The following is a 16,060-nucleotide window of genomic DNA, read 5'->3' as shown; positions in this document are numbered from 1 at the left end:
GAAACATTGTGGTGTGAAGGTCAGGATGCACTAAAATGAGGTTTGTTAATGATAAATCAGAAATAACCCAGGAGTTCTGACTAGTAATTATGCAACAATAGCTGAAAAACAGCAGCAGCAATAACAAAATACTCTTTCCTCCATTCCTCTGCTACAGGCGACATTTCAGAAGTGGCAGAGCTAAGGAGTACATGAGAAATGTGACTCTAGATTTAAATATTTGCTGGATCCAAAGACATTTAGGAAAATATTATAGAAAGTCTGCCACAAGTAGGGGTGGGTCTACTTGAAAATTCTATAACCCTCTTGAATAGTTCATATCCAACCTGTTTTAAAAATTAATGATTCAGATCAAGGGTGAGGTGATGAAAAAGAAACATGCTAAATAAATTGGAACAGTAACTAAATATTCTTTTGGAATCCACTTTTTCACTGTAGTTGGCAACATTAATTTTAAGGGACTGGAAAATTTGCTGAGAAACCTGAGTTAAAAAAAATATATTAATTTTAGAGAGAAAGAAGAAGGGAGAGAAAGAGAAAGAGAGAGAAACATTGATTTGTTATTCCACTTATTTATGCATTTATTGGTTGATTCTTGTATGTATGTGTCCTGACCGGGGATCCACCCTGCAACTTTGGCATATCAGCACGACACTCTAATCAACTGAGCGTCCTGGCCAGGGGAGAAACCTGAGGTTTGCTTTTTGAAACCTCTGTAACAGTGGCTCTTCTTATGTTTTGGTGCCAGCCATGGTGCCTTTAACACACTATAGATGGTTATTTTATTTTCTTGTTATTTTTAAGAATTTCACTTTCAAGAGGAGTAAACTTAGTTACTTAAAACTAAGTTTTTAAAGTGTCAAACTGTCCAAAATGTTCCAACCAAAAATCTTACTATAGGAGTATATTTAAACTTTACAAACATTCATGATAATTTTGGGGAATCATTATCTAATCATACATTTGTAATCCAGCCACAATAGTGCTTCAATCTATTAATCTCCTTCCCCATTTCCCACACCTTACTTTACCCCTAATAAGCAGTTAACTTCAGAGTTGGTACAATGGGGAGCCCACCCCTCCCCACTGCAGCTGAAAATCTTACCAACCATGGACTCCACATCGGTTACCTCCCTGTCCAGGGTGGAGACATTGAAGAAGTTTGCTAAGCTTATGGGAGCCCAGGCAAAGGGCATCCGGTATTTCCCCAAACGTTGGCAGAAGGATTCAGCTTGAAGTTTTAGTTTTTCAACCTTTTCTTTACTCTAGAGGAAAGTGGAAACAGGCAAGCAGAAACAAGCAATGGGCATCAGCACCAAGTCAACTGCCCTGCCATGGATATGACAGGAATTTCCAAAATCCCTACCCTACTGATTAAAAAGAGTAACTGGACAGAAAAATGGCACATCTACAGCCAAAAGTCTAACTGATAAGGAAATATAAATTAGAAAAGGAGGACTTTAAAGAAAGGTTACATTCGAGTATTAAATTCACATTCATTAAAAAAAAAAAGAAGTCCAGCCCTGGCTGGTTGGCTCAGTGGTAAAGCTTCGGCCCAGCATGTGGATATCCCGGGTTTGATTCCCAGCCAGGGCACAGAGAGGAAGCGTCCATGTGCTTCTCTACCCTTCCCCTCTCCTTTCTCTCTATCTCTCTCTTCCTGCAGCCAAGGCTCCATTGGAGCAAAGTTGGCCCCAGGTGCTGAGGATGCTCTATGGCCTCTGCCTCAAGTGCTAGAATGGCTCTGGCTGCAACGGAGCAACACCCCAGATGGGCAGAGCATCACCCCCTGGTGGGCATGCCGGGTGGATCCTGGTCAGGCGCATGCGGGATTCTGTCTCTCTGCCTCCCTGCTTCTCATTTCAGAAAAAAAAAAAAAAAAAGTCCAAGGCTAACCAACAAGTGCCACTTTTAGGGGCTAGTTACATGACTTGAATTTGCATGAGAGAATCTTGGAATAAAAAGTTTTTTATATCATCTACCAAGCTCTCAAGAGAGCCTACTTTATCAAAAGTTGTCTTAGAAAACTCCAGAAAGATCTATAAAGGTTCTTAATAATGTCCTTATTAGGCTGACAATACTTCCAAGGTGCTCTAAGTTCAGAATAAAAGGTAGATTTTAAAAAAGTGTCTTGAGTTTGATACGTCTTATTTGAAATTTTAAGTCTGTAGTGATGCTGATTAGGCAAGTCTTTGTCCAGAAAGGCCATGCTTTAGATAGCATATTGGGTGCTGGGAAATGATGTCCCTTTCATAGGCTCAGTAACTATGTTGCATTAATGAATTTATGACGTACAGTAATCTCAGCCGAATTCCACACACCCACACCGGAAAGGATGGTGGCCCATACTGCTGAGAAAAGCCAGAGAGCTTTGGCACTGGTTAGTTTCATGGGGTCACTGTGGCCCTTCCAAACAGCTGGGTCAGAGCCTCAGAACCTGAGAACAGGATGTCACTTTGCCCTAGTTAAGTTTCACAATTAGACATTAGTGTATATATCACATTATTTGTTGAGTCTAAGGATTTATTTCTTTAAAAAGTTGCCATCAATAACCAGTTTCTCTTCCTTCTTTGGTTTAAATGCAATTTATTGGTATCTCATTTAGGAATATATTATGAACCAAAAATAGAAACTAAACCCCATTAACTATATTGTGGAACACTTCTAAAAAATATCTGCTTATTCTAAGATGTCACCATTTAGCAATACTCAAAATATCATACCTTTCCACCATCACCTTCTTTAATAACCATGTAGGGTTCTGCACAGTCTCCAATCTCTCCTTGCTGAAGAACTTTCTCAATCTACCAACAGAAATAATATTAAAAGAATGTACATAAATTATATCCACATAACAGGATCTGTGCAACTATCAAAAATAGGTTTTCTGACAATAATGGATGACATGGGAATATGTCAGTGATTGATGTTTTTTTATTTAAAAAATTAGTGTGAAAAGTACTATACAGTTTTGTACAAAAACATCATAAAGGCATATTGAAAAGATGACAGTATTGCACAGCAAATGTTAATTATCTTGTACGATGGGACTATGTACTATGCTTATCTTATTCCTGTTGCTTATGTGTATTTTCTACTTTTAAACAATCATGTGTTATGCCTACAATAAAAAATGCAATAAAAGTTAATTTGTAAAACAAAACCCATGAGACATGTAGGAAGTGAAAAGCTCATTTTAAAAAAATATATTGCTTACAATGTAAAAAAGAGATATGATCTCTGTAAAAGTCAGATTGAGGACTCAAACCTTCCACCAACTGAATAAGTGAACAGAATAAATGATCTGTGCTTGTCTCCCTGTATTTCCTATTCAGGCCGCTCCTCTGGGTCTAACGGTCTTGGACAGAGACCTGAAGCAGTGGGAGAGTCAGCTTTTCCCTCTGCTAACTGGCTGGTAAGGTGAGAATGCTGTTACTGTCAAATTTTTCTTCAGTTTTGCTTTAGGTAAAGGATCTGGTTGGCCATAAATTTGGCACTATATTAAGGAAAAAGGAAAGGAGAAACTGAAATTTCCTAACCCTGGTGTCAAAATTTAATTGAACTAAGATGTTGAGGAGAAAAAGAAACGATTTATTCCTGTTAGTCTGTCTGTATCATTAGTTGACATAATTCTTGAAGAAGAAATCTGGGTTATCGTATTCTAATAGGCACACATTATCAGTTAGGACAAGTGCAGTCTTTAAACCAGAAATACCCTAGTGATGGAGGGTGTTTAATGGAGTTTCAAAGGATGTGACAGGGGACTGCTCCATGAACATCTAGCTCAGGGAGACTGCAAGCAAGAAGTATCTCTTCTCACAAAAGAAGTTGAAAAGCCTTCCCCTTGCCAGAGCATGAAGACAAGGCTGAGCCCCCTAAGAGGTAGGTACCCCAGGTTGAGAACACAGACACACAACAGTTGGCATAGAGACTGGTATTCCCGTTAATCAGCAAGCATTCACTTCTTTGTTAATTCAAAAAACATTTGTTGGGTCTCTTCCCTGTGGTGGCTGCTGGGAAGGTGAGCTGGTGAACATAAAAAACCTGGTCCCTATTCTCCCGAAGCTCCTAGCAGCTTGTAGAGCAAATGAGAAGGAAGCTAATTTTTTCATGCCGTCAGTGGATGAAAATGGGGTCTTTAAAATCAACTTTGACCAGAGATAAAGAACCTTTTCATGAGGGCCCTGAGGCAGGGAATGGGAGTACCATGGCTTCATACGTTAGTATGTTAGTATATTGTGGAACCCACAGGAGAGGGATCTCCTGAATCTGGATGCGGGAAAATTCAGATTCAACCAGACCAGCAGATACCATCCCCTCCACCAAGTTGGACAGGGGCAACTGAACTATTTTGTGAGAAGGAGCTGCAGGCTGTCCACTGTATGGTCCATTGTGATTTACATGTAAAAGGAATGAGTTCTCATAACTATAGTAGGTAGGGGAAAGAAACACATAAGAATTTCCTGGAAATCTTTTTAAGGTAAAAAGCTACCCTCTGCTCTATTCAGAAGGGGCTGGTTCAATGTCTGGCATGTCTATTTTTAAAGTTTTATACCAGATTCACTCTCATCTTTACTCTCCATCCTTCAGTTAAGAAACAAACCCTTTAAGCCTGAAATAACCTCTTAACACAATATTATATGCAAAACTGAACTGGGTAACTCTACCTAAAATACAGTTAAACATCCTGGTGTTCAACCTGATAATAAAAATAAGAATGAAGCATCTTTTTATTGAATGGTGACTGTCTGGATGGATATGCTAAATATCATAACACTATTTACTACATATTTAGAGGAAAAGAAGCTATATGGTGGCTTTACAGAAAAGAAAAGCAGGTCAGAAACAAACCAGCTACTGTATGAATAGATTTAAATTGCTTAACTACATCCAGACAATTAAGAGAATGTTTCTTTTTGCAAAATGAATGCATTTATACATTTGAAATTTTAAAAATATATTTAGTAAGTAATACTAATCCATAGATAACTGCTGATATTTAGCACACGGCTATAGATTAACCAAAGTAAACATCCACTGAGAAGTGGAGTTTGAAGAAAACTTTGGCTCCATAGAACTAACACTGGTTTCTTTGGTTTCCCAGACTGAGAGAGGATTTTGAATTTAAGCTAATTTTTCTATATGTCTAAGTACTATTGCAAGAAAAAAAGATACACATTAAAGTTTGGCAGTAATAGATATGTCTCTTTTAGCAACAGAACTTTATAGCTTCCATAAGCTTAAATACGTTCCTTTAAAACTATAGTAGCCTTTCAGAGTCTTGTGAAACGGAGGAAAGGAAGCTAGAATGGAAAGACATATGCCACTTGTTAAGTGACTTCCAGGTCACTCAAATTGAAATCTTTATGCTACTCTCATTGGATCGTGGGGCACTTATGAGATTATGGACTTCAAACCTGGAAGTAGGTGTACATAAAATCAAATCACCTGATTTTTAAATAATTTTGCAGTCAAGAGTCAATGAAATTAATCATTTCACTTATGGTAGGTAAAATACTCAATGTTGCTCATTTCTAACAGTATTTTGGTGTGGAGTCTTTGGTTTTCTTGTATCAGCAGAGTACAGTCTAGAATGAAAGGTCCCTCTACATATAATTGAGCCAGAGATCTTTGATTCTCCTTAGGTATAACCTAGTCTGTGAGATGGTGATAAAAAAGGGAGAGTAAAACTTGGAAACGTAGCCCATATTTCAAATTGTCAGAGCCTGGTGTTGTGGTCATTTAACTATGGGCCTCTAGGAAAATATGAATACCATTAGGAAACTCCGAGACAGCAGCAGCCTACCAGAGCTGGATAGCTGAGAGGGCTGTTCTTGGTTAGGAAGAAGTGTCTGTTATGCCCCAGACTTCATTTTTTAATCACAACTACCCACCGAGGGTGGTGTTATTATCTCCACTTTACAGAGAAGCAAACTAAGTCTCGGCAGGGTTAGGCAATTGCCCCCAAAGTCATGTAACAACCAGGCTGCAAAGCTAGGATTCAACACTAGGACTGTATGATTCCCGAACCCATAGTTGTCCTAGTATTCATCATAGAAGCTGCTTGTAAAGGAAAAAGGATAAGCTGAGAAGGAAACAAAGTGAACCTCACAGAAGACACAGGGACATGTTTGGACCCTCTTTTACCTGATACATGCAATGGGAATAATACAAAAATGGGAATACGAGAAGTGTGCAAATAAGATTGTGTTTAACTACCTTGACTACTAGGTAGATGTCTGAGGATGGATAGGTGACTGAGAATATGGCAGATCTCGCCTGACTCGATGGGGCAACAGAGGGCGTGTGGGCACGCAGAAATCCTTTGAACTGGTCAGAGTTCAGGTCACAGTGGAAATTTTCTGAGATCTATAAATAAATAGCAAAATGGAAAATCAGTTAGACTTGCTGTTTGCATCATCTAAACAAGTTTAAAAAAACGAGTGAAAAACCACTAAGAAATTTCTTGAAAGGAATAAATGTAATCATAGGCATCGTTCATGACTAGTGGCTGTCTGATACATATTCTGTCACAACCTAGGTATTTTGGACTCATTTGCGAGATGTTCCTTGACATGTTTAACTTTTTATTAACCCACCCGCACTTTCTGAATATCAGTGACGTGCTCTACACTGCACTGAAGAGCAGGGCACTGCCTCTGCCCTCCGTTAGTTTACATTGAAAAATGAGGGGTAAGTCAAATATGTAACCGCCTACAGGAAGAGCAAAATGTAAGTGACCACGTTCATATCAAAAGTACTGTGGAGCCTGACCTGTGGTGGCGCAGTGGATAAAGCGTCGACCTGGAAATGCTGAGGTCGCCGGTTCGAAACCCTGGGCTTGCCTGGTCAAGGCACATATGGGAGTTGATGCTTCCAGCTCCTCCCCCCCTTCTCTCTCTCTGTCTCTCCTCTCTCTCTCTCTCTCTGTCTCTCCCTCTCCTTTCTAAAATGAATAAAAAAAAAAAAAAAAAAAAAAAAAAAAGTACTGTGGAAGTTTCAAAGGGAGAGAGATCCCATTCAGTGGGGGTGATCAGGAATGCTTCAATTAGAGAGAGACAGATGGGCCTTGGAAGAGGTTCTGCTAGGCAGAGCTGGAGGGTGACTGTGTACCAGGGAGGGAGTACAGCACAGACATATCTCAGAGACTGGAAAACCTGGAGTGGATTTAGTTAACAGAGATTAGACCAGCTTGACAGGGTATAGAGGGAAAGAGCGCAAATGTGAGCTATACTGAAGAAAGCCAGGCATGGAAGCTAAAGAGTTTGTTTTTAATGTTGTAGGTAGTGAGGGTCCTTTAAAATTTCTGAGCATGAGCGCTCCTTGACTCACCAGTGTAGTGTTGCTTACGAGCCACTGCACAATTGGGTCTCCCCTTCATCACTGATAATTAAAACTGGGAATTGGCTGCCCCGGCAAAGACTATATTTACCACCCTCCCTTGCAGTTAGAACTGAACTGTGAGCCTAAGTGATATGTCCAACATCCAGGCCACTCTCACCCATCTCTTCCCTTCTTCAGGAGCTTCAATGTCAGTGACTAAAGTTATGATACTTTGGGAGAGCACATATTGAAGATGGAGGAGCCACTGCCAGCTTGGATGCTGGCATGACTGAGGGGCTCAGACCACTGCTGACCCAGCACCCCTACTCTGCATTGTTATAAAACAAAGCCAGAAACTTCTTTAAGCCTGTGGTTCTCAAAATGTGATCCCCTGACCAGCGGCTTCAGCATCACTTGGGAACCTGTCAGAAATACACATTCTCAAACCTCCCCACAGACCTGCCGAATCAGAAACTCTGAAGGTCATTCTGATGCACAATCAAGTTTCAGAATTACTTCCTTAAACTAGAGACTTTGGAGGTCTCGGTTTTAGCAGTTATCCTACCCTAACTAACAGAAATCTCAGTGATTAATATTTGTTCAAGAAAGAGATGCCTTTTTCCTTAACTACAAAATGGTTGTGGGGGAAGAGGGGGCAGAACCTTCTTACTCTGGTTTTGCTATTTTTGTCTTCCTCTAGGAGTTACAAAATAACTAACCAGTAAACATCCATGGAAAAGTCTTAGGTCCTTGAATTATTTTCAATTAAAGGCACATTACAGTTGGTGAGGTCTCCACCCTGTGGCAAATTTAGACTTTTACTGCACCATACACCTTCCAATCATGATGAGCCTACTTCCCAATGCAAAAAGCTCCCCAAATGAGGAAACGCTACGTGCTTGTCTGAGCTTGTTAACAAATGTAAATTGCTCGGTTTTGCATGTAGCCCTCTGTACACTGTTATATCATTTGTCTCTTATCTCAGCCAGGCTTCTAGCCATCCTCTGGCCAACCTCCAGCAGGCTTTCCCTTAAAGATTCTTCAAAGGCTATAAAATGACTAATGTTCCCAGATCATTCCTTCAAAAACTGCAAAGGCAATAGGATTGGGTGAATAAAAGGTCATCTGCTTTCAAATCTAATGTGGTTTTGCTGAACAGAAGGGAGATTTACAAAAGTGAACCCAAGGACTCATCAAAAACACGTGTGCCCTCAAGGATGGGCTATGTTTCGCTTTCTTACCTTTTTCCTTTCTTTGACATCATAGAGGGCAAGGCTGGCAAACAGAGGCTCAATTTCAATCTCAAACCTGTGAGGGCAAGAGAGAAAATTCTGTATGATTTTAACTTAGGTAAATTTGAATTTTCTGAAAGTATCTGAATATATTAACTGGTTAACAGTGTAAATAGTTTTCAGAAATATTTTGATAACTCCATGCATATGAGAATCACGCTAGGATAGTAATGGAGAAATACAAAAGGGTCATGCAACATTGCTAATCATTTGAGATCATGGTGGGAGGTACATACTCTCCAAAGGTGCTTGCTGGTGGCACTGCAAGGGAGAGCGGGCGGAATGGACCCTTGGTCTGATCCAGTGTGGTGCTCCCTACTATTGTAGCTGCTGTGTATCCAGAGTACTTAGGTAAAAGCCTTATTTACAGTTTACAGTTTACTGCTAAGAGAGGAATCCCTATTATTCAATTCTAAGGAATGGGGCTTTTCAGATAAGTCAAAAAAGAAAAGTTCAGTTGCTTTTTCTTACATTTATAGTGAGACCACCAGAGGAAGACTGGGTTATGATGTGCATGAATGGCCCTTCCCAACTCCACAGCCAGGGGATTTGCTAAGTTGAGGTAGGGGAGGGGAGTGAGCACTACTAATAAACACTGAGGTGTGTGGACCCAATGACAGCTGGAAAGAGGAGCCCTCATATTAACCCCAATTGCCTATTCCCCTTGAAAAATGGTGGGTTTGAAGAAAATCCATTCCCAAAGTATAACTGCCACACTATAATATGCATTTCAAGTTTCTCAGGTTAATTAACAACCCATGACCTTGGACACGGCCAGCTGAGAGCACCAGTAATCAGGCGCCCTGGACCCACATTACTGTAGAAGTCACACAAATTAGGCCAAATTTTGTTTCAAGGCATGCGTGACAGGATGGCCTTATCATTGGATAGCTTTGCCTTAAAAGACAACTTTTTAAGAAGAATATTTGTGTCTAGGCTCACCAGCCACTGCCTGACATGGTTGATCTGTATTTAATTGTGCATTCCCTGATACACAAAGGTTTGAATATTCCTGTAATTTACTTAGGTAGGTACTGAGTGTTAAGTTCTTTGTGATTCAGAGGAAGAAAAAAAGACTTGACATTTGTCAATCACTTGCAATCATGCTGTGATAAGTGTTTTTACACGTGTCAGTTCCTTTAGGCTTCAGAACAACAGTGTGATGTAGATGTTATTCCCGTTTTTTGAGGTTCAGAGAGTTTAGGTAATTTGCCAAAGGCCACAGGTTAGGAACCCACACACTCCGGTTTTGAGCCCAGGCCCTTCTGATCACAGAACCTGAGTTCTCTTGACCAGTATTTCTCCAGGTGTGGTTCCCAGAAAAAAGCATTTTGAAGCAAATAAAGAGTTTGTCAAAATGCAAATTTTTTGGTCCCAACTAATATCTACTGAACTATATATAGTCTCTGGGGGGAAATGGTGATAGGAGGTCTCTCCAAACTTTCATTTAAAACAAGCTGTTTGGATAAATTTAATGCACACTAAAGTTTCACCACTAAGAGGACTCCTTGGAGTTGAGGTTACTTTGCTTAAGATGGTATTACATTTTAAGTTAAATGATTTTACCATTTTAAATGCAAAATAGAAAAAAAATACTGTTATTAACATTCTAGGTTTACTTAAAAGGATTTGCCTTCTTTTTTTGAAACCAGTTTATTCAAAGTAGTTATACCTAAGACCATCTCTTCAGTCCATCTCTCTTGCGGGTATCTGTTGGGGTGGATACTATTTCAGACACTTGAGCAGACCAAGAGTACTGAACAAACACCTCAATGCTAATTAATTTCTGCTTTGGCAGTTGAGGGGGAAACCACTAGAAACTACACGGTTGTCATTAAGAGAAAGCCAAGTGTCTCACTTTGTTTTTTTAATAATGCATGTCTATCTTAGTGGCCACGTTTTAAAAGGCTTGGTGATAAGCATCATAGGAGAGAATTCCTCCAATCCTAAATGGCACAGTTACTGCATCTAAAAGTGCATCCTGTGGGGGTGGGTGAGTGCCTCAGACAATGGGGTGGACTTCCTGAACGACGCAGAGGGGAACGGAACAGCCACTTCCACTCAGTCCTCCTGCTGAAAGACTGGGAGGTTTCCCCCTCCGGTCAGCTTGCCAGGGCTAGCGTTTGCCTTTCTGTACTCCTTACCTGACACAGAGCCTGCTTATTGGCTGTTCATCTCTGTGTACAAGACAAAAGGTCCTACCTGCCTCTCTCCACCTACTGGTAGAATTGGCTAGGGGGCAGGGGCTACAGCATCACCCACACTGGGTGAGCGTCATGCTGGCTGGTGTTCTAAGGAAAGTAACTAGGGGGGCTATGCATTAGAATTAGAAGTTTATAACAGGAACTTTGAGGCTATCAAGTCTAACAACTTCATTCACAAGAAAGGGCTCAAAATCCCAGAGAAGTTCTCAAGGTTGAAACAAAGCCTTAATCCAGTATCCAGATGCCCTAATTACAAACCAGATGCTGCTTAAGGGGTCCGTGAACTGATCTCAAAAGATGGATGACCTTTCTAATAGGGTATACAAATAATATGCTTCTGTACTTTTGCCTAGGTAGAGAATTTACAACTTAATATTTTCAAAAGGCTCTGTGATTTGAGAAGACAAAGAACTAATTCTCTGAAGTCATAGTCTACAAAGAGGAAAGAGAGGTGCACAAGCACCCAGGGGTAAGCAACATAATCCAAGATCCTGCAGAGAGGATATATTATCCTATCGTTTATTTGGAATTATTTAGTTCAGCCTTCAACATTTCTTGATTATGTATGTTTTATAATGTATGTAGTATTAAACATGCAAGTACAAAATTACAAAATATACACATACATAGAGGTCATGTGACTTTTTTTTTACTATAAAAGTAAACAAATAACTTAGGGACAGCTGCTTTAAAGAAGATGTGGCAAATTCCTGGCCCATAAAATGAATGGAGACTGCAGACACGCTTTGTTTGAATTGTGTGGTGTTTAAAAAGGAAATGAGAAAATATGAATCAGAAAATTATGCAGAAAAATCTGGATTTCCAGCTTCTTTGGGAAAAAGAAATCAATAGACAATCAACAAAAATGGGCCTGTTTACCTGGACGGCAAGAATTGGTCCTGGATTCCCCCTTTAAAATCGTTTGTTGCAGTCCCCATTACTCTCTATTGTCCCCAGCTCTGAGACGGGGTTTTAGTTGCACTTATTATTTCAACAGTGGTATGCTGGTGTTTAAAAAAACAAGTCTCTGAAAAAAAGAAAATGTTCTCACTTATAGCATGTTCTGGCTGTAGGTATTTCCACCATGGCCAACCTCCAATCACCAATGTGACTTCACTCAGTAAAGAGTTGGGAAGAGAAGCACAGTCAGCTGTCATGGGCTAGTCAGAGCTAACTCCAGCATACCACTGGCTTTCAGGGCTGTTTTTCTTAACGTCGGCCAGTTCACTCAATCACCTGACATGCCTAACCTTGGTGTCTGCCTTCCCAATCATAGAAGAAAGACTGTCAAAGACTTGGTAGGAAGAAAATGTACATCTAACTGATTTCAAACTTTGTTCTTTCCATACCTCATAGCTGCCCATTGTTCAAGCTCTGAGACCCTACCTGATTCAAGCTCTGACACCATTTGTATTTAAAGGCAATATAAACCTTCATGTAGTTTCCCATTACTGATACTTACTTCAAGGTCAGCAACTTGACAAATATTCTGTTGCCCAGATGTTCCTTAGGACATTCTGGAACTGGACGTATTTCCACTGCATCTTCCTATTATTAAGCATATGGTAAAAAAAAAAGTCATTAATGGATTTCCATTAGAGGAGTTCCAGTTGGAGTTAACCCAGAGAAGGGGAGGCTGCCATCCACTGCTCAATTCAACTTGCATTTGCTTTATTTCCAATAGCAGAATAACACTGACATTTACAAGAGAGTTTGTTATCCAACCCCCAAGCTTCAAAGTCAGCATTTATAACAAACGTTCTCTCCTTTCAGAAAGCTAAGCATTTAAGACAAAGAGACTGAGAGAGGAAGGAAGGAAGTGTGAACATGGATATGACTTAGTAATATCCACCAGATGGCATTGCAAAATCTTATACCTATTGTTGGCTTTTTTTAATTTTTGGCTGCTCTAAGTACATGTTCAAAATATTTCTCCTGCCAAGTACTTTACTAGTAAATATGTGTGTTTCAGACTTGAGATCAAAGTCAGAATAGTTCACTGAAGGCTATAAACCATCAATACTATATAATACAGTATCTTCTGCAGTTCACTGTTTTCTTAGACAGATGATAAAGATTTGGGGTTGAATGTATAGCTTCTATAAAAATATCTCCAGCTAAAACTTGCTAAAGTTTTTCCTTAGTAATGACAAATTAAGAGATATACCTGTTTTGTTGTGTGTTTTTTTTTTTTTTACCACATTGGGACTCAAGACTTAAGGAAAAAATATCAAATCCCTATTTGTAACTTTTAGCATTCAAATTAAACTATCATAGTATCATAGTATCTTAATTATATTCATGCATGCAAAGATAAACAGGGCAGGTCCCTATAAACTTTAGTTCCTACTCTTGCAGTAGGCTATCCAAACACTGGTCAGTGGTCTGCAGTTCACAAAGGTTTAAAAAAACAGTCATGTCTAATTGTATTTTGATGGGCTATGAAGGAAGGGAGATTCTCACCAAATAGTCCACAACAACCATAGCGTTTTTACAAATAGTAAAGTCACCTTCTTGGCAAATCTTCACCCAGTTTGGTGGAATAGGCAAAGTGGTAAACTCATATCCACTCTAACCTCTACTCTCCTTCCAGGCCCAATCCCAGGTTTATCAGTTTGCCGACTTGCAGAGTGGAGTTGCTGAGTTTGTTTCAGAGAGGGCCCCATTCTGATGCCTGCACTGAGCAGAACAGCCCCTGTGGAAGCTAGACCACTTAGGATGATAAGAACAGAGAGGGAAGGTCCCCTTTATTGGAAAACAACCTCAACATAAAGACACTCACGGGTTTCTAAGACTACCTCTGGTCTGGATTCAATCATTTTTTAAAAACACTTTTCATTTGGGAAATTGTAAACATATATAAGTAGAAAGAATAATGTAATGAACCACTTAAACCCATCACCTTACTTCAACAATTTCAACTCATAGGCAACTTGGTTTCATTTCTACTTCCATTTACTACCTTCCCTGATTCAATACTAGATTATTTAGAAATGAGACCAAAAGCATCATATAATGTCGTCTGTAAATGTTTCAGTACAACTCTCTGAAAGATAAGGACTTTTAAAAACACATAACTGTAATATCATTATGACTCTTAAAAATTAACAAAAAATTCTTGTTTTCACTAAGCATGTAATCAGTTCCAAATTTCCCCAACTGTCTTAACTTTTTTTACAGTTGGTTTTTAAAAGCAGGATCCATACAAGGTCTACATATTAATGTGTTTCCTAAGTTTCTTCTAACTATTTGAATTTCTTGAGCCTTTACAGTTATATGAAATATGTATAATTCTTCTGCCCAAAGAAGCAGTAGAGAAAATGTAAAGTTTTAGTGAATACTTGTTTTCATCTTCCTGGGAGGTAGGTGTGTGTGTATGTATGTGCCTGCGTGTGTGTGTGTGTATGTGTGTATGTGTGTGTGTGTGTGTGAAAGAGAGATAATGAGAGAGCCCTGGCCAGGTGGCTCAGTGGTAGAGCATCAGCCCAGCATGTGGATGTCCTGGGTTCAGTCCCCAGTCAGGGTACATAGGAGAAGTGACCATCTGCTTTCCACCCCTCCCACTCTCCGATCTCTTTCTCTCTCTCTCTTTCCCTCCCACAGCTATGGCTCCATTGACTCAAACGCATTGGCCCAGGGCACTAAGGAAGGCTCTGTGGAGCTTCCGCCTTAGGTGCTTAAGATAGCTCGGGTGCAAGTGTGGACCCCAGATGGACAGAGCATCAGCTTCAAACAGGGGTCTCCAGGTGGATCCCTGTCAGGACAAATGCAGGGTTCTCTCTCTATCTTCCCTTCTTTTACTTGGAAAAAAAGAGAAAAAAAAGGTAATGAGAGATGACATGCTTCCACCGTTGACTCAACGGCTCCTGAGGTCACCTCTACCTCTGCTTACCTTTAATATGATGTGAGCCAGTAAATCCCCCCATCTTTTTCTTAACTGGTTTTAGTTGGGTTCTGTCACTTGTAACCAAAATGCAAACTCTTCAATTGATTTGAAGTAGAGTGGCCACCTTCTTAGGGATCAACACATGGATGACACCTTTTGCAGACTCAGTGACTCAGGGATAGAACTCACCTCCTCTAACTTGGTGGCTGAGTTCTGCTGTTACCTCTCCTGCAGACTCAGTAATAATTTGGATGTAATAGTTCACCCCTCTTCTAACTTTTCTCTCTATGAATAAATTAATAATAATATAAAACAATTTCATTAATGTACTATAAAAAATCAGCATTTGTAATCATTTCATGGTAGGTCAGAAATTTACCTTTCTTCCTTAGGATTTCTGTGGATTAAGTACAAATGCTATTTCTGGATGTCCAATTACAACATATTAAAGGGCTGGTATAAGGGCACTCAAGCATTTTAGACATACTAATTTACAAGTAACTGGTACACTAATTACAATACATTCCTTTCTACTCAATAAAGTGGGTCCCTTTAGAACCTCTGCTAGATTATAACTTTCAATCTCAACTGAGTTTCAGCATTGTTCAATGACCATAAAACAAAGTTCCTTCAAAACAGTCTATGATTCAGTCTTTAAATCAATCCAGACTGGATATTAGCCATTTAATCCACTGAGGGAAACGTGAATGAATTGATGTCTCACTGGAAGTATTCTCCACATCCTTTAACTGTTTTTTCTCTTTTGGTGCCCACGTTGGGCCTCCTTATTACATTCTGGCACCTCCATGATGGAATTGGGAGGAAGACAAATGCAAATGAAGGTCAAGTGAGCCAAACTTAATATTTCTGGGACAAATTTGGTAAAAAATAATTTAAACTTGTAGGTGGAAAATAAAAATTTATGAGATAAAATGTGGTTGTTTGTATCATCTTTGGATTTCAATGATGTGTGTCAATCTACCTGGTAGTCACATATAGATAAAAAAACATAAAATTCAGAGTTAATGGTTTAGGTCTCCATCCTATAATTTAATTTACCTGTTGATCCTTGAACAAGATTATTAAACCTTGCTGATTCTTATTTTGCAATCTGAAAAATGGAGATAACACAGTCTACATTATTCTTATTTATTTACTTATTTATTTAGAGAGACAGACAGGTAGGAAGGAAGAGAGATGAGAAGCATCAACTCATGGTTATGGCTGGAGCCTTAGTTGTTCATTGATTGCTTCCTCACATGTGCCTTGACTGGGGGGCTTTGGCTGAGCCAGTCACCCCATGCTCAAGCTGGTGAGCCCGTACTCTAGCTGGATGAGTCTGCGCTCAAGCTGGT

At 39.6% G+C, this 16,060-nt stretch overlaps 1 protein-coding gene across 3 annotated transcripts in view; it reads right to left on the bottom strand.

Moving 5' to 3' along the window:
• DOCK8 (dedicator of cytokinesis 8) overlaps positions 1-16,060 on the bottom strand; it is a 251,996-nt gene that overhangs the window by 131,282 nt on the left and 104,654 nt on the right. For all 3 annotated transcript variants that reach the window (XM_066257142.1, XM_066257143.1, XM_066257144.1), the window contains 5 exons: positions 12,282-12,367; positions 8,565-8,631; positions 6,220-6,369; positions 2,724-2,804; positions 1,106-1,265 (listed from right to left, as the gene is read on the bottom strand). In XM_066257142.1, coding sequence (XP_066113239.1) covers positions 1,106-1,265; positions 2,724-2,804; positions 6,220-6,369; positions 8,565-8,631; positions 12,282-12,367 — 544 coding nt within the window. The remainder of the gene's footprint in view (positions 1-1,105; positions 1,266-2,723; positions 2,805-6,219; positions 6,370-8,564; positions 8,632-12,281; positions 12,368-16,060) is intronic.

Source organism: Saccopteryx bilineata, chromosome 2, assembly GCF_036850765.1.
Source record: "Saccopteryx bilineata isolate mSacBil1 chromosome 2, mSacBil1_pri_phased_curated, whole genome shotgun sequence".
NCBI lineage: Eukaryota > Metazoa > Chordata > Mammalia > Chiroptera > Emballonuridae > Saccopteryx > Saccopteryx bilineata.
Note: the sequence above shows the minus strand (reverse complement) of the source record. Positions and strands in the feature narration are given on the sequence as shown.